General features: G+C 38.1%; 1 protein-coding gene across 1 annotated transcript in view; it reads left to right on the forward strand.

Moving 5' to 3' along the window:
• The first annotated feature begins 354 nt into the window (after nt 1–354).
• ano8a (anoctamin 8a) overlaps nt 355–19,280 on the forward strand; it is an 81,036-nt gene continuing 62,110 nt past the window's right edge. Inside the window, exons 1-7 of the mRNA XM_062022248.1 lie at nt 355–514; nt 770–880; nt 8,972–9,104; nt 10,786–10,924; nt 16,469–16,565; nt 18,258–18,374; nt 18,462–18,589. Coding sequence (XP_061878232.1) covers nt 355–514; nt 770–880; nt 8,972–9,104; nt 10,786–10,924; nt 16,469–16,565; nt 18,258–18,374; nt 18,462–18,589 — 885 coding nt within the window. The remainder of the gene's footprint in view (nt 515–769; nt 881–8,971; nt 9,105–10,785; nt 10,925–16,468; nt 16,566–18,257; nt 18,375–18,461; nt 18,590–19,280) is intronic.

Below are 19,280 nucleotides of genomic sequence, written 5' to 3' on the forward strand. Positions count from 1 at the left end.
TTATGTCTCAAAGGGCTGCACAAGCCACACTGACATCCTCGGTTCAGATCCCACATCAGTTTTATAATATTGTGTCCGCAATTTCGCCAACCCTGGCAGCCAAAAAAAAAGATGTCTTGTTGTGCGATCCACTGCAGGGCTTCTGTGTTGCTGGAAGGGATGACCGTGGATCAGCGGCGTGTGTGCAGGCGAGGAGGCGGTGTTTCCCTCCTCCGTGTCGTCAGCAGCCCGCAGTCACGACAGGGACGCCTTGGTGTGCGATCTCCCATGACTCCATGTTCCTCCTCCTTCTCCCTCGTCCCTTCAGCGTGCGCGCGGCGGTCCTCCCCCCCGCCTGGACCCATGTGAAGCGGCATGCAGGCGACGGGCACCGGAGCAGCTGACACGGAGGCTGCCGTCAACACGAGCGGCGGCGCAGAGGAGAGGATGGAGAGGACGGCACCGGGCGAGCTGCAGCATCGCACCGACGACCAGCAGCGGCAGGGAGCGTCCTCGGCGGCGCTCGGCGTGCTCGGTGAGTGCATGGCGACGGGAAAAGTGGAGATTAGCTGTGTTCTTCTCCAACACGAGAAGCTCTATGGTGGAGGTATTTGGGATGCCTCCCAGGGGGGATTGCACGGGATGTGTTGTTTATGCTGCATGCTACTGTCCACAGGTGCAGCATCCAGCAGTGGCACACCTTTGAGGGGTGCATGGGAGATTGGTGGGTGTAGTTGGTAAGTCTGGGCCATATTATTGGTCTCACCTTGTCCTGCCGTCTTCTGTCTAGATAAATTATTTGGGAAGAGGCTTCTGCAGGCCAGACACTACATATTGTCTCGGAAGTCCTGGCTGAAGATGGTTCCCACTGAGAACTGTGACATCCTGATGACATTCCCAGGTAAAGTGCAGGCCGCATGCTTTATTTGTCACAACACAACCAATACAATACAATCATTTATTCATATATCGCACTATTGACAACAAAACTGTCTCCAGAGTGCTGAACATACACAACCCCAAACCAGTGAAGTTGGCACGTTGTGTAATTCGTAAATTAAAACAGAATACAATGATTTGCAAATCCTTTTCAACTTATATATTTAATTAAATAGACTGCAAAGACTATATATTTAATGTTCGAAATGAAAAACTTCTTTTTTTTTTTGGCAAATAATCATTAACTTAGAATTTAATGGAAATAACACATTGCAAAAAAGCCGGCAGCGTTTCTGGGTGTTGTTGATAAATGGCTTTCGCTTTGCATAGTAGAGTTTTAACTTGCACTTACAGATGTAGCGACCAACTGTAGTTACTGACTGGTTTTCTGAAGTGTCCCTGAGCCCATGTGGTGATATCCTTTACAAACTGATGTCGCTTTTTGATGCAGCATCCCTAAATTCCTTGCAATAGCTCATTGAGAAATGTTGTTCTTAAACTGTTGGACAATTTGCTCACACATTTGTTCACAAAGTGGTGACCTTCGCCCCATCCTTGTTTGTGAATGACTTAGCATTTCATGGAAGCTGCTTTTATACCCAATCATGGCACCCACCTGTTCCCAATTAGCCTGTTCACCTGTGGGATGTTCCAAATAAGTGTTTGATGAGCATTCCTCAACTTTCTCAATCTTTTTTGCCACTTGTGCCAGCTTTTTTGAAACATGTTGCAGGCATCAAATTATAAATGAGCTAATATTTGCAAAAAAATAACAAAGTTTTCCAGTTTGAATGTTAAATATCTTGTCTTTGCAGTCTATTCAATTGAATATAAGTTGAAAAGGATTTGCAAATCATTGTATTCTGTTTTTATTTACCATTTACACAACGTGCCAACTTCACTGGTTTTGGGTTTTGTATGTATGTAAATAAAGGTATATACAGTATAGGTATATATTTATAGGTATATATGTATATACAGTAGGTATATAAAGGTATAAACAGTATAGGTGTATGTGTATATAGCAGTGGTGTGCCGTCAGGGCCAGCAAGGCCTTCTGTGCTAGCCTAACATAACCAGAAATCATGATCATAATTAAAGATAAAATAATTTTTTAATTTACTTTCCCTAAATATCTCAATCAATCAATCAATCAATCAATGTTGGCACGTTGTGTAATTCGTAAATTAAAACAGAATGCAATGATTTGCAAATCCTTTTCAACTTATATATTTAATTAAATAGACTGCAAAGACTATATATTTAATGTTCGAACTGAAAAACTTCATTTTTTTTCCGGCAAATAATCATTAACTTAGAATTTAATGGAAATAACACATGGCAAAAAAGATGTCACAGGGGCATTTTTACCACTGTGTTACATGGCCTTTCCTTTTAACAACACTCAGTAAACATTTGGGAACTGAGGAGACACATTTTTGAAGCTTCTTAGGTGGAATTCTTTCCCATTCTTGCTTGATGTACAGCTTAAGTTGTTCAACAGTCCGGGGGTCTCCGTTGTGGTATTTTAGGCTTCATAATGCGCCACACATTTTCAATGGGAGACAGGTCTGGACTACAGGCAGGCCAGTCTAGTACCCGCACTCTTTCACTATGAAGCCACGCTGTTGTAACACGTGGCTTGGCATCGTCTTGCTGAAATAAGCAGGGGCGTCCATGGTAAGGTTGCTTGGATGGCTCCAAAACCTGTATGTACCTTTTAGCATTAATGGCGCCTTCACAGATGTGTAAGTTACCCATGCCTTGGGCACTAATACACCCCCATACCATCACACATGCTGGCTTTTCAACTTTGCGCTTATAGCAATCCGGATCAAAGTTCAAGGGTTTTATTCGTCACATGCAGAGTACACCACAGTGAAATGCTTTTTTCCATGCTCTTCAGATATTGCGCACAGCGGGATCCAAACACTAGTTGCTGAATCTAATACACTAAATACAAAAAATACAACAATTTGAATAGCTCTGATGTACATTAATTACAAGACAATAAGTTGCACAATAAGTCCCAGTAGTTTTGGTAGAAGTATCAGTACAAGTAAAAGTACAGTAGTCACATACAGTACCAGTGCAATATCAAATAGTATAACAGTATATACAGTATATACAGTATACACAGTATAGGAAGTAATAAATAGTAAGGTGTCTACAGTTCTTTTGCCAGTTGAGTAGTGACAGTAGTATGAACAGAGGTAATGGAACAGTATGACTTCTTTATACTCTTGTTTTTACATTATTTACAATCAGTGAATGAAGAGTATTGTAGTCCGGTAATTACAGTGGTAAGTAAAGTGATTCTTGTGCGTGCGGTTTTGTGCAAATGTGATAAGTGTTAATCAGCGGTGCAGTTGAGCAGTCTGATGGCTTGGGGATAGAAGCTCCTCCTGAGTCTCTCCGTGTTGGCCATGAGACTCCGGTAGCGCTTGCCTGACTACAGCAGTGAGAAGAGGCAGTTGCTTGGGTGGCTAGAGTCCCTCACTATCCTCTTGGCCTTGGATCTACACCGCCTGGTGTAGATGTTGCAGATGGTTGGGAGCGCACACCTCCGATGGTGCGCTCGGCTGATCTGGCCACTCTCTGCAGTCTGTTGCGGTCGTGTGCGGTGCTATTACCAAACCAGGAGGTGATGTTTCCAGTCATGACACTCTGTTGTGCATGAGTAGAAGTTTCTGAGGATCTTGTGGTTTAGTTTGAACTTCCTGAGTCTTCCCTATATAGGATGTTTTTTTTCCTCTTTGGTCCGGAGGACACGACGTCCACAGTTTCCAAAAACAAATTTGAAATGTGGACTCGTCAGACCACAGAACACTTTTCAACTTTGCATCAGTCCATCTTAGATGAGCTCGGGCCCAGCGAAGCCGGCAGCGTTTCTGGGTGTTGTTGATAAATGGCTTTCGCTTTGCATAGTAGAGTTTTAACTTGCACTTACAGATGTAGCGACCAACTGTAGTTACTGACTGGTTTTCTGAAGTGTCCCTGAGCCCATGTGGTGATATCCTTTACAAACTGATGTCGCTTTTTGATGCAGTACCGCCCAAAGGAACGAAGGTCCATAATATCATCGCTTACGTGTAGTGATTTCTCCAGATTCTCTGAACCTTTTGATGATATTACAAACCTTAGATGGTGAAATCCCTAAATTCCTTGCAATAGCTCATTGAGAAATGTTGTTCTTAAACTGTTGGACAGTTTGCTCACACATTTGTTCACAAAGTGGTGACCTTCGCCCCATCCTTGTTTGTGAATGACTTAGCATTTCATGGAAGCTGCTTTTATACCCAATCATGGCACCCACCTGTTCCCAATTAGCCTGTTCACCTGTGGGATGTTCCAAATAATCTTTTTTGCCACTTGTGCCAGCTTTTTTGAAACATGTTGCAGGCATCAAATTATAAATGAGCTAATATTTGCAAAAAAAATAACAAAGTTTTCCAGTTTGAATGTTAAATATCTTGTCTTTGCAGTCCATTCAATTGAATATAAGTTGAAAAGGATTTGCAAATCATTGTATTCTGTTTTTATTTACCATTTACACAACGTGCCAACTTCACTGGTTTTGGGTTTTGTATGTATGTAAATAAAGGTATATACAGTATAGGTATATATTTATAGGTATATATGTATATACAGTAGGTATATAAAGGTATAAACAGTATAGGTGTATATGTATATAGCAGTGGTGTGCCGTCAGGGCCAGCAAGCTAGCCTAACATAACCAGAAATCATGATCATAATTAAAGATAAAATCATTTTTTAATTTACTTTCCCTAAATATCTAAAAGTATTCATATTCTCTTCATGTCATATTATGCTCCTTCCAGTGCTGTTGTTTTTAGTTTTAGTTTGTATCCAATCAGAATTCAGCTAGCTTATGTTGCCATGCTGTACCAAATCTGCCCGGAGCCTTCAGAATCCACAATGCAGGCGTCCGTGCACTGTAAGTGAACAAGGACATACAGGTGATAGACAGTTGCGATAGCCAATCAGATCACAAGTTGTTGACAGTAGCCTATCTAGGTAGCCTGATGTTAAAGAGACTGTGATTGGATACTCACTTGTCACTCCAAAGTGAGTATCCATTCACAAGTTTCAATTTAGCAGGAAGCGGGAAGTGTTGCGCCATAGCCAGACCGGGATAGCAGAGAAGGAGAACAAAATGTTGATTAGGTGGCAGATATACATTTGCAAAGCCATTTTCAAGAGGGATATTTAAAGAGAAACAACATCTTGTGAGACGATGTCGGCCAACCCTGGAAGCTAGCTCAGCTGTTCTGGAGATGAAATGGGGAAATGCTCGCCATTTCCACTCGAATCATCCGCCTACGAGGGGCACCACTGGCTTATACGGCGTCGAATAGGTGCTACAAGTTGTGAGTTCAAATATTTTATTTTCTCACTTTTAATGTTTTTTTGCAATTTAGATTTTGACAGTACCACGTCAGATATGTTTTAATTGCTGATGCGTTTTAATTGATTTTTAAATGCGCCAGAAAATAACCCGTTTTGTACACTATTGAGGTGATTCAATTCACAGTAGTGCGTAAATGTGTTCCTGTATAGTATTTCTCAATGTATTTTCGACAATGGTCATGTGGTGACATCAATTATGGTATTTTGAGAGGTAATCGTTGAAGTCGGACATCACTGAAGGCCTAGGTGGGAAACGCACGGCCCCCCCACTGGTATATAGGTATATAAAGGTATATACAGTATAGGTATATATATATATATATATATATATATATATATATATATATATATATATATATATATATATATATATATATATATATATATATATATACACTACTGTTCAAAAGTTTGGGGTCACATTGAAATGTCCTTATTTTTGAAGGAAAAGCACTGTACTTTTCAATGAAGATAACTTTAAACTTGTCTTAACTTTAAAGAAATACACTCTATACATTGCTAATGTGGTAAATGACTATTCTAGCTGCAAATGTCTGGTTTTGGTGTGTTCCTGTATAGTATTTCTCAATGTATTTTCGACAATGGTCATGTGGTGACATCAATTATGGTATTTTGAGAGGTAATCGTTGAAGTCGGACATCACTGAAGGCCTAGGTGGGAAACGCACGGCCCCCCCACTGGTATATAGGTATATAAAGGTATATACAGTATAGGTATATATATATATATATATATATATATATATATATATATATATATATATATATATATATATATATATATATATATATATATATATATATATATATATATATACACTACTGTTCAAAAGTTTGGGGTCACATTGAAATGTCCTTATTTTTTAAGGAAAAGCACTGTACTTTTCAATGAAGATAACTTTAAACATGTCTTAACTTTAAAGAAATACACTCTATACATTGCTAATGTGGTAAATGACTATTCTAGCTGCAAATGTCTGGTTTTGGTGCAATATCTACATAGGTGTATGGAGGCCCATTTCCAGCAACTATCACTCCAGTGTTCTAATGGTACAATGTGTTTGCTCATTGGCTCAGAAGGCTAATTGATGATTAGAAAACCCTTGTGCAATCATGTTCACACATGTGAAAACAGTTTAGCTCGTTACAGAAGCTACAAAACTGACCTTCCTTTGAGCAGATTGAGTTTCTGGAGCATCACATTTGTGGGGTCAATTAAACGCTCAAAATGGCCAGAAAAAGAGAACTTTCATCTGAAACTCGACAGTCTATTCTTGTTCTTAGAAATGAAGGCTATTCACAAAATTGTTTGGGTGACCCCAAACTTTTGAACAGTAGTGTATGTATGTATATATATATATATATATATGTATATAAAGGTATATACAGTATAGGCGTAATATGATCAAACGTTCTTGTTCTTGTCACAAGTCTAGCAGCCGCATTTTGTACCAACCGTAATCTTTTAATACTAGACATAGGGAGACCCCAAAATAATACGTTACAGTAATCGAGACGAGACGTAACGAATGCACGAATAATGATATCAGCGTCGCTGGTGGACAAAATGGGATGAATTTAAGTGATATTACGGAGATGAAAGAAGGCCGTTTTAGTAACACTCTTAATGTGTGACTCAAATGAGAGTTGGGTGGAAGATAATACCCAGATTCTTTACTGAGTCGCTTTGTGTAATTGTTTAGTTGTCAAATGTTAATAAAAAGGAAGTCTAAGTCTAGTCTTAAGGTGGTGTTATTAAATAAGTGTATAATTGTTTTGTTGTCAAATGTTAAGGAGGTATTATTAAATACGTGTATAAATGTTTTGTTATCAAATGTTAAGGTGGTATTATTAAATAGGTGTATAATTGTTTGGTTGTCAACTGTTAAGGTGGTATTATTAAATAAGTGTATAACTGTTTGGTCATCAAATGTTAAGGTGGTATTTTCAAATATAATTGTTTGGTTATCAAATGTTAAGGTGTATTTATTAAATACAGTAGGTGTGTAATCGTTTGGTTGTCAAATATTACGGTGGTATTATTAGATAGGTGTATAATTGTTTTGTTGTCAAATGTGAAAGTGGTATTATTCAACAAGTGTATAATTGTTTGGTTGTCAAATGTTAAGGTAGTATTTTTAAATAAGTGTATAAATGTTTGGTTGTCAAATGTTAAGGTGGTATTATTAAATAGGTGAATAATTGTTTTGTTGTCAAATGTTAAGGTGGTATTATTAAATACGTGTATAATTGTTTGGTTATCAAATGTTAAGGTGGTATTATTAAATAGGTGTGTAATTGTTTGGTTGTCAAATGTTAAGGTGTTATTATTAAATACAGTGGGTGTGTAATCGTTTGGTTGTCAAATATTAAGGTGGTATTATTAGACAGGTGTATAATTGTTTTGTTGTCAAATGTGAAAGTGGTATTATTCAACAAGTGTATAATTGTTTGGTTGTCAAATGTTAAGGTAGTATTTTTAAATACGTGTATAAATGTTTGGTTGTCAAATGTTAAGGTGGTATTATTAAATAGGTGAATAATTGTTTTGTTGTCAAATGTTAAGGTGGTATTATTAAATAAGTGTATAATTGTTTGGTTATCAAATGTTAAGGTGGTATTATTAAATAGGTGTGTAATTGTTTGGTTGTCAAATGTTAAGGTGGTATTATTAAAATAAGAATAAATGTTTGGTTGTCAAATGTTAAGGTGGTATTATTAAATAAGTGTATCATTGTTTGGTTATCAAATGTTAAGGTGGTATTATTAAATAGGTGTGAATTGTTTGGTTGTCAAATGTTAAGGTGGTATTATTAAAATAAGAATAAATGTTTGGTTGTCAAATGTTAAGGTGGTATTATTAAATAAGTGTATCATTGTTTGTTGTCAAATGTTAAGGTGGTATTATTAAATAAGTGTATCATTGTATTGTTGTCAAATGTTAAGGTGGTATTATTAAATAAGTGTATAATTGTTGGTAGTCAAATGTTCAGGTGGTATTATTAAATAAGTGTATCATTGTTTTGTTGTCAAATGTTAAGGTGGTCTTATTAAATAAGTGTATAATTGTCAAATGTTAAGGTGGTATTATTAAATAAGTGTATCGTTGTTTGGTTGTCAAATGTTAAGGTGGTCTTATTAAATAAGTGTATAATTGTTGGTAGTCAAATGTTAAGGTGGTATTATTAAATAAGTGTATCATTGTTTTGTTGTCAAATGTTAAGGTGGTCTTATTAAATAAGTGTATAATTGTCAAATGTTAAGGTGGTATTATTAAATAAGTGTATCGTTGTTTGGTTGTCAAATGTTAAGGTGGTATTATTAAATAAGTGTATAATTGTTTTGTTGTCAAATGTTAAGGTGGTATTATTAACTAAGATTACATTGTTATAATTACATTAATAATATCAAAATGAAATTACAGGAGTTATTTATTTCATCTTCTGATCCATAAAAAAATAACACCAATTGGCGCATTTTTAAACTGTCCTATAATGCCTCTAAAGATGTTTCTTTTCTCTTCTCTTTGCTGGATGACATCCGTTGTGACCAATGAAACAACTCCACAGCACCTTTTAGCTAGTGTTTCTCTCTCCCTCCAGATTCAATGGATGACCACACCCTACTGTGGCTCCTGAATCAGATCCGTCTCGGGGTGCCACAAGTCAGTATTCAAGTTCGACAGCATAAACATACCCAGGCCTACGCTTTCTTCATCACCACTACATTTGAGAAGTAAGGAGCACTGTGTGTGTGTGTGTGTGTGTGTGTGTGTGTGTGTGTGTGTGTGTGTGTGTGTGTGTGTGTGTGTTGTGTGTGTGTGTGTGTGTGTGTGTGTGTGTGTGTGTGTGTGTGTGTGGAAAAGTACCTTCCATATGAGGAGGTGTGAACAAGTTAGGACATAAATCATGGTCCCAATACGGAAAACCATTGTATCTAATAGAGAATGTCTCATTTGCACCCCTGGTGGTCAAAATTAAGGTGGACCCAAAAAGGAAGGATTTTCAAATTGACTGTGTGTCGGTTTTAAAAGTGCTCCCCCTCTGGCCAACAAATGTAATAACAAGCGTGTGTAAGGAATTGAAATGCGCCCCCTTTGGCCAAAATTAATTTAAAAAAATAAATAAATATGTATATAGAGACATACCGTAATAACTTGAAGTAAATAAAAAACTAAATAAATAACTAAAAGCAGTCTTTTTCTCAAAATGTGTCAACTTTTTTCTTATAAAATTGTGAACAATTTCTCCTATTATTTCTGTTTCTGTGATATTGCAATATTTTCTCATAAAATTATAACTTTTTTGTGTAAAATGATTACTTTTTAATGCAAAATGGTGACATTTGTTTTATAATATTCTGACTTTTATCACAATATTGCCAATTTGTTTGTTGTAAAATGGTGACATTTTTTGAGTAAAATGATGACTTTTGTCATAATTTTGCCAAGTAAAATTCCCGATTATTATTATAATATTGCCAAAATGTTAACGTTTTCTCATAAAATTGTGACTTTTGTCGAGTAAAATTACGACTCTTTTCGTAAAACTGCCAAAATTCTAAGCTTTTCTTGTAAAATTGCGACTGTTATTGAGTAAAATTCCCACTTTTATCATAACATTGCACAAATGTTCAGTTTTTCTTGTGAAATTTTGACTTGCGTTGAGTAAAATTACGACTTTTATTATAATAAACTGTTGAACTGTTTTTAGCTTTTAACTTTTTGAACTGTTTTAACTTTCAAACTGTTTTTTATCCAACAAACTGTTCTTAGGGTAATTTATATTTGCTTTTAAAATGTGTATTTTTATTTCTGTTTTAAATGTTATTTTTTAGTCTGTCCTTTGCCTCTATTTCTTTGTGCTGAACAGCCCTTTGTTTTTCAACTGTGCTTGTTTTTAAAGGGCTTTATAAATAAAGTTGGTATGGTATGGTATGGTATAATACTGCCAAAATTCTAAGTTTTTCTTGTGAAATTATGACCTTTTTCTTGTGAAATACCAACTCATTTTTCACAACAAGCTTTTTTATATTTGCATAGTATGTATATATTATTAATGTTGTAAATACAAATCTTTATATATCTAGAAAGGGTGGTCCTAAAGAGGTAGGCATTTTTCAGAGGTCTCAAGAAGGTAACAAATATGTGTGTGTGTGTGTGTGTACTATTCTAATACTCAAGGAGCCCCATTGCCCCATAGGGTGTGCTCTTGCAAAAACAAGCTCATTGCCTATTTTGACAGGCAATCTTTGGCGGAGATGCGCGTATGACGTCTGTAGGAATGTGCAACTATTTGTTGTGTGCGTTACTGATTTTTCTCACCCATAAATAGAAACACCAGCAGCCTGACTCCTTCCTAGGCTGCGTTACTGTACGTTCCGTCTGGACTCACCCCTGCCGCTCGTTTGTTTTCAGCTTACTGCAGGGAGCGGAGCAGATGAGTATGCACAAGGCCGTCAAGCCACAATTTGGAGGCGGGATGCGTCGCTTCTCCTGTGAAGAGGACAACATCTATGAGAACATCGAGAGCGAGCTCTGCTTTTTCACCTCGCAGGTAAGAGGTCCAAACTGTGGCCTCCTGACAACCACCAAACATGAATTTGGATCAACTTCTGGGACGCTCCAAACAGCTACTTACAAAACACAAAACCAGTGAAGTTGTGTAAATGGTAAATAGTAACAGAATACAATGATTTGCAAATCCTTTTCAACTTATATTCAATTGAATAGACTGCAAAATGTGAATGTGGCTTGGCATTGTCTTTCTGAAATAAGCAGGGGCGTCCATGAAAAAGACGTTGTTTGGATGGCAACATATGTTGCTCCAAAACCTGTATGTACCTTTCAGCATTAATGGTGCCTTCACAGATGTGTAAGTTACCCATGTCTTGGGCACTAATACACCCCATACCATCACAGATGCTGGCTTTTCAACTTTGCACCTAGAACAATCCGGATGGTTCTTTTTGTCTTTGGTCCGGAAGACACGACGTCCACAGTTTCCAAAAACAATTTGAAATGTGGACTCGCCAGACCATAGAACACATTTCCACTTTGCATCAGTCCATCTTAGATGAGCTCGGGCCCAGCGAAGCAGGCGGCGTTTCTGGGTGTTGTTGATAAATGGCTTTGGCTTTGCATAGTGGAGTTTTAACTTGCAGTTACAGATGTAGCGACAAACTGTAGTTACTGACTGGTTTTCTGAAGTGTTCCTGAGCCCATGTGGTGATATCCTTTACATACTAATGTCGCTTTTTAATGCAGTACCACCTGAGGGATCGAAGGTCACAGGCATTGCCGCATAGTGGCATTGATTTCTCCAGATTCTCTGAACTTTTTGATGAAATTACAGACCGTAGATGGTGAAATCCCTAAATTCCTTGCAATAGCTGGTTGAGAAATGTTGTTCTTAAACTGTTGGACAATTTGCTCACGCATTTGTTGACAAAGTGGTGACCCTCAGCCCATCCTTGTTTGTGAATGACTGAGCATTTCATGGAAGCTGCTTTTATACCCAATCTTGGCACCCACCTGTTCCAATTACCCTGTTCACCTGTGGGATGTTCCAAATAAGTGTTTAAGAGCACTCCTCACCTTTCTCAGACTTTTTTGCCACTTGTGCCAGCTTTTTTTAAACATGTTGCAGGCATACAATTCCAAATGAGCTAATATTTGCAAAAAATAACAACATTTTCTCGTTTGAACGTTAAATATCTTGTCTTTGCAGTCTATTCAATTGAATACAATTTAAAAAAGGATTTGCAAATCATTGTATTCTGTTTTTATTTACCATTTCAAAGTGCCAACTTTACTGGTTTTGGGTTTTGTTAAATTAAGAAATAGAACACACCATGCATGTTTTGTTTTGAATCTTGTCACACTTCTGCCCATTATATCAGGGCTATTCAACTAGCAGCCTGGGAACCACACCACACCGGCCCCTGGGTTCAGTTCAAAACTTGGGAGATGAACATTTTGCAGCAAATTCCTAAAAAACACGAGCATGCTCCATGAGCCCGGACCACTGTAAACACATTAGCAGATCCTTGCATTGACATTTCAACCTTGCTATCAAACACAGAACACTGGGGTCCACGCTTGTGGTTTGTGAATAACTGAGGCGTTCCTCAAAGCACCCCCTTATAGGCAATCACATATTTTTTTCCCCATTAACGAAAATAAGGATAAAAACGCGGGAAAACTCCTGACAGTTAGTATTACCGTTTTACATTAAAATTATGGAAACACTTTGATAAACTCACGGTCTGACTGGCACCAGCTCACTTGCTTGAATGCTAACATGAAAACAAGAGACATTTACGTCTTATCTCATGAAGAAACGACATACATTAATCTAAACTTTATATAAACACATTGCTATCCAAGCAAATAATTTTCAATTGTCACTATTGAACCTATAAGCCCGCCTAACATCACCCAAATTGGCTTGATGATTCAAACGAGGGTTGATCATGTATGCAGTACTCCCGCCACCCTGCAGGGGGTTACAGTGAGGCATATGTATCACAGTGAAGCAGCAGTGGGGTGAGTAAAAGAAGTCTACTCAATCAACCCTGGAAAAAAAATCAAAATAAATTGCAAAAATCTGACTTTTAACAACGACTGGACAACAAAGTGTGGATGTTCTGCTCGAGTCATTGTTTCCTGTCGGACCTTTTAAACACACATTGATCCAGACAAGCAGCAACAATGGTAGAAATCCCAGCGTGTAAACTTCATCACCAAACTTGGTGAAACATGTGTAAGTAGATATAATTTGTGCATAAATATATTTACTTTGTTTTGTATTGAAATAGCTGACTTTGTGATGTCTTTTGTATTCGTGGTTGTGTTGTTTTTTTGTCTGAGAGTAACGATCAAACCTTGTTTAATAACCTCGTTCAACGCTAATAGTGATACGTCACATACAATGTTTGGTGTGGGAATGTTGTGTAATTTTTATACGTGTAAACATTTGTAGTTTATTATGTGAATATATTAACACTAAACATAAATGCATTAAAATGTAATATCGGAAATTATCTGTATCGGTTTCAACCTCCCGATTTTCCCAGGAGACTCCCAAATTTTAGTGCCCCTCCCGAAAATCTCGCGGGGCAACCATTCTCCCGGTAACATTATTGGGGGAGTGCCTTAAAGGCACTGCCTTTAGCGTCCTCTACAACCTGTCGTCACGTCCGCTTTTCCTCCATACAAACAGTCACATAATATATGCGGCTTTAACACACACAAGTGAATGCTTCATACTTGGTCAACAGCCATACAGGTCACACTGAGGGTGTGCGTATAAACAACTTTAACACTGTTACAAATATGCGCCGCACTGTGAACCCACACCAAACAAGAATGACGAAACACATTTCGGGAGAACATCTGCAACGTAACACAACATAAACACAACAGAACAAATACCCAGAACCCCTTGCAGCACTAACTCTTCCGGGACACTACAATATACATTGTTTTTGATTGATTGATTGAAACTTGTATTAGTAGATTGCACAGTACATATTCCGTACAATTGACCACTAAATGGTAACAACCGAATACGTTTTTCAACTTGTTTAAGTCGGGGTCCACGTTAATCAATTCATGGTAAAGTTACATTGTTTAATGCATCCAGCGGGGCATCACAACAAAATTAGGCATAATAATGTGTTAATTCCACGACTGTATATATCGGTATCGGTTGATATCGGATTCGGTAATTAAGAGTTGGACAATATCGGAATATCGGATATCGGCAAATAAGCCATTATCGGACATCTCTACACTAAACCTATTTTTTTAAATGTAAAATACACAATAGACATTATTTGTGTGAAATACACAATGGACTTTTGTTTATTTTATGTTTATTTTCAGTCTTACAAACCTAAATGAAGTAAGAAGTGTAAATAAATAAAACTAAGTCAAGTCAAGTCAAGTCATCTTTATTTATATAGCACATTTTCAACAACTTTTTAGATTGCACCAAAGTGCTTTACAGGTTAAAAAAGCATGGAGCAAACAAAAAAACAAACAAAAAAAAAACCAACAACAAAAAAAACAAAAACTAAGCAAAACAAAAAAAAAACAAAAAAAAACAAACAAAGAACATAAACAATGAGTGTGCTAAACAAGATAATGCAAATGCAATACGGTAAAAGGGGTCGAATAAAGAGTTTTAAAAAATTTGCAGAATAAAAAAAATAAAAAAAAATAAATAAAATAAAAAATAATAATAAAAGTGCTACAAATTGAAAAATACAACTAAAGCGAAGGGGTGGGAGGGGGGGGGGACTAGAAATGGTGGCCTAGTGGGCGGACTCAGCTCGGGTCAAAGGCCAGCGAGAAGAGTAGGTCTTAAGGAGGGTTTTGAAGACCTGACCTAATGTGGAGGGGAAGGCTGTTCCAGAGCTTAGGGGCGGCAACGGAAAAGGCTCTGTCCCCTCTGGTCTTTAGCCTAAGGAAGGAAAATAATTGAAAAGAAGGAACATCAATCATCAACAAAAACTAGACCTTCTTTTTCGACGCTGTTAACTAGCTGCACACGCTGGAAACAAGTAGAATGTATTGACAGTGCAGTGTCAAAGATGATGTGTTTAGATGAAGTAAACACAGTCTCAAAGGAATATAACCTGAGGGGGCACACATTTCGATGTGTGCAGTTTCAAGAGCCCTTGGGCTCTTGAAACTGCGGCCCTCTTCATGATGTAGTTGTTGAATAGCCCTGCTATAGGCTGCGCTCTCTTAGAACAGAGTGATTGATAAACAGGTGAAATAAAAATAAAAAAAATATCGTGCAAAAGTCCATTAAAATATTAAACTAATATGTGATATAAACTCATTTTTCCTACATAGGGAGATATGTCGAGCCTTTATTTGTTAGCATGTTGATGATCATAGCTTACACTTAGCTTACACTAAGGAGAGGGGGGCAGAGCAGAAAAGAAACGGCAGATCAACTGGTCTAAAAAGGGGGGTCTATTTAAAGGCTAGAGTATACAAATGAGTTTTAAGATGGGACTTAAATGCTTCTACTGAGGTAGCATCTCTAACTGTTACCAGGAGGGCATTCCATAGTACTGGAGCCCGAATAGAAAACGCTCTATAGCCCGCATACTTTTTTTGGACTCTGGGAATCACTAATAAGCCGGAGTTCTTTGAACGCAGATGTCTTGCCGGGACATATGGTACAATACAATCAGCAAGATAGGATTGAGCTAGACCGTGTAGTATTTTATACGTAAGTAGTAAAACCTTAAAGTCACATCTTAAGTGCACAGGAAGCCAGTGCAGGTGAGCCAGTATAGGCGTAATATGATCAAACTTTCTTGTTCTTGTCAAAAGTCTAGCAGCCGCATTTTGCACCGACTGTAATCTTTTAATGCTAGACATAGGGAGGCCCCGAAGGTCACCACTTTGTGAACAAATGCCTGAGCAAAATAGACATGTAGTCTCTTCTCAAGGATAGGGCTATCACTTTTGCATTCCGAAGTCCCAATTAGGGCCTCTTTCCTACTAGAAGTGATTTAATCCACCTGTGAATGTCAAACTAAAGGGCCTTATCTTATTATGTGCTCAAACTGAAATACCACTGTTTAATTAAACTTGGTGGTTAGCTTTCTCCAAGATGAATATAAACATTCACCATATGCCAAACATACTATGAGTTAATTAATTCACTTCAACAGTCTCTTAAAGTAAATCATATTGGTGCTTTGTTTGATTTCTTTGGTTAATCCATTCCATAATTGAATTCCACATACGGATATGCTAAAGGTTTTAAATGTTGTACGAGCATACAAATGTTCCAGAGTTCTGTTATGGAGAGAGAATCTTTGACTAGCTTTTTTGCAGAAGGTCCTTAAAAACAGCAGAGAGCAGAGCAAATTAAAATGTCTTCTGTAGAGGACGCTGGTTCTCCGGAATAAACCAAAGGAGAATAATAAGAAGTCCGGCCCTCAATACAGAAATTTAGTTGAATATCGCTGCATCGTACCATCTATTTTACTACGAGGGTGCAGTAACTATTGTCAGTGTGCAATATGATTACTGTCATTTGTTTGTTGCACCACCTATGCTTTGTTTTTAGGAGCGCCAGAGCATCATTAAGTATTGGCTGGACAATCTACGAGCCAAGCAGGGGGAGGTGCTTCATAACATTCACTTCCTGGAGGGGCAACCCATTAGTAAGCTTCTTTTCAGTGTTGTCGTCATAATACAAACCCCAAAACCAGTGAAGTTTTCACGTTGTGTAAATGGTCAATAAAAACAGAATACAATGATTTGCAAATCCTTTTCAACTTATATTCAATTGAATAGACTGCAAAGGCAAGATACTTAACGTTCGAACTGGAAAACTTTGTTAATTTTTGCAAATATTAGCTCATTTGGAATTTGTTGCCTGCAACATGTTTCAAAAAAGCTGGCACAAGTGGCAAAAAAGACTGAGAAAGTTGAGGAATGCTCATCAAACACTTATTTGGAACATCCCACAGGTGAACAGGCTAATTGGGAACAGGTGAGTGCCATGATTGGGTATAAAAGCAGCTTCCATGAAATGCTCAGTCATTCACACACAAGGATGGGGCGAGGGTCACCACTTTGTCAACAAAAGCGTGAGCAAATTGTTGAACAGTTTAAGAACAACATTTCTCGACCGGCTATTGCAAGGAATTCAGGGATTTCACCATCTACGGTCCGTAATATCATCAAAAGGCCAAAAACCAACATTGAATGCCCATGACATTTGATCCCTCAGGTGGTACTGCATCAAAAAGCGACCTCAGTGTGTAAAGGATATCACCACATGGGCTCAGGAACACTTCAGAAAACCATTGTCAGTAACTACAGTTCGTCGCTGCATCTGTAAGCGCAACTTAAAACTCTACTATGCAAAGCCAAAGCCATTTATCAACAACACCCAGAAACGCTGCCGTCTTCGCTGGGCCCGAGCTCATCTAAGATGGCTGATGCAAAGTGGAAAAGTGTTCTGTGGTCTGACGAGTCCACATTTCAAATTGTTTTTGGAAACTGTGGACGTCATGTCCTCCGAACCAAAGAGGAAAAGAACCATCCGGATTGTTCTAGGTGCAATGTGGAAAAGCCAGCATCTGTGATGGTATGGGGGTGTATTAGTGCCCAAGGCATGGGTAATTTACACATCTGTGAAGGCGCCATTAATGCTGAAAGGTACATACAGGTTTTGGAGCAACATATGTTGCCATCCAAGCAACATTACCATGGACGCCCCTGCTTATTTCAGCAAGACAATGCCAAGCCACGTGTTACAACAACGTGGCTTCATAGTAAAAGAGTGCGGGTACTAGACTGGCCTGCCTGTAGTCCAGACCTGTCTCCCATTGAAAATGTGTGACGCATTATGAAGCCTAAAATACCACAACGGAGACCCCCGGACTGTTGAACAACTTAAGCTGTACATCAAGCAAGAATTGGAAAGAATTCCACCTGAAAAGCTTCAAAAATTGGTCTCCTCAGTTCCCAAACGTTTACTGAGTGTTGTTAAAAGGAAAGGCCATGTAACACAGTGGTAAAAATGCCCCTTTTTGCAATGTGTTACTGCCATTAACTACTAAGTTAATGATTATTTGCAACAAAAAAAAAAACTTCTCAGTTGGAACATTAAATATCTTGTCTTTGCAGTCTATTAAATTGAATATAAGTTGAAAAGGATTTGCAAATCATTGTATTCTGTTTTTATTTACCATTTACACAACATGCCAACTTCACTGGTTTTGGGTTTTGTACATTCCGCTGAAAATGCCCCTGTCCTTAGGGTTGAAGGTCCTTAAAGGCACCTTAAAACTGCACTGTAATTATGCCAGTACAACACTTTTTCTGAACTTTTCCTGGCTTTGCAGTTCCGGAGCTGGTGACTCGGGGTGTGATCCATCAGATGTTTCCTCTCCATGAGCAAAGGATCCTGAATCAGCTGATGACATCCTGGGTGCAGGCTGTTTGCGAAAGGCAGCCCCTAGGTAGGTGGTGTGTCATTTACATGTTGGAGACATGACGTCAAAGTGGTATCATTCGGCCCTTTTGAGTGTTTCCCTTCCGTGAGGCAGATGACATCTGTGACTACTTTGGAGTGAAGATCGGCATGTATTTTGCCTGGCTCGGGTTCTACACCAGCTCCATGCTTTACCCCGCTGTCATCGGCTTCCTCCTGTGGATCCTTGCTGAGGCCGACCAGGTATTTGGAAGGAGTGCAAGGTGTGATTGTTGCGCCTTAAAATGCTTGCTTTTTCAAAAAAGTTACGGCTCGTTTTTTTCCCAATGACATTGAGTCATCGATGTTTCCTTTTCACCTTAAAAAGGGCAGGACTTCAAGAAAAATGGGAAAAGAAATACTGGATTGATGTTTTACTCGCTTTATTGGACCCGGACTTAAAAGTAGACGCGAGATGGCAGTAAAAGCACACAGTTGGAGCTCATTATCAAATTAATGTGCTGTTATAATTAATTATGGGCCTGCTGCAATAGGGCCCATTCACATGCTGCAAGCAGCCCACTAGCACGCTAACAAGAAAGTGCTAACTTTTTTTCTAATTTTACACTTTTTTGTCTAATTCCGCAGCCGTACACCTTTGAAACATGCTAACTTTATGCACGTTCACGTTAGCATGCTAACATTAAAGTGCTGGCTTTTTGAGCTAATTTTGATACCGTTTACCCTAGAGTCATATAACTTGGCATGTGACAGCTGTTAACTGCTAGTGTGCTAACTTTAGCATGATAGCACGCTAACAAGAAAGTGCTAACTTTTTTTTTGTGCTAATTTTACGCTTTTTTGTCTAATTCCACAGCCATTCACCTTACAGTCATATAATAATAAAATATTGTATTTGTAAAAAGCACTTTACATTGAGCAAACAACCTCAAAG

This window comes from Entelurus aequoreus, linkage group LG16, assembly GCF_033978785.1.
Source record: "Entelurus aequoreus isolate RoL-2023_Sb linkage group LG16, RoL_Eaeq_v1.1, whole genome shotgun sequence".
NCBI lineage: Eukaryota > Metazoa > Chordata > Actinopteri > Syngnathiformes > Syngnathidae > Entelurus > Entelurus aequoreus.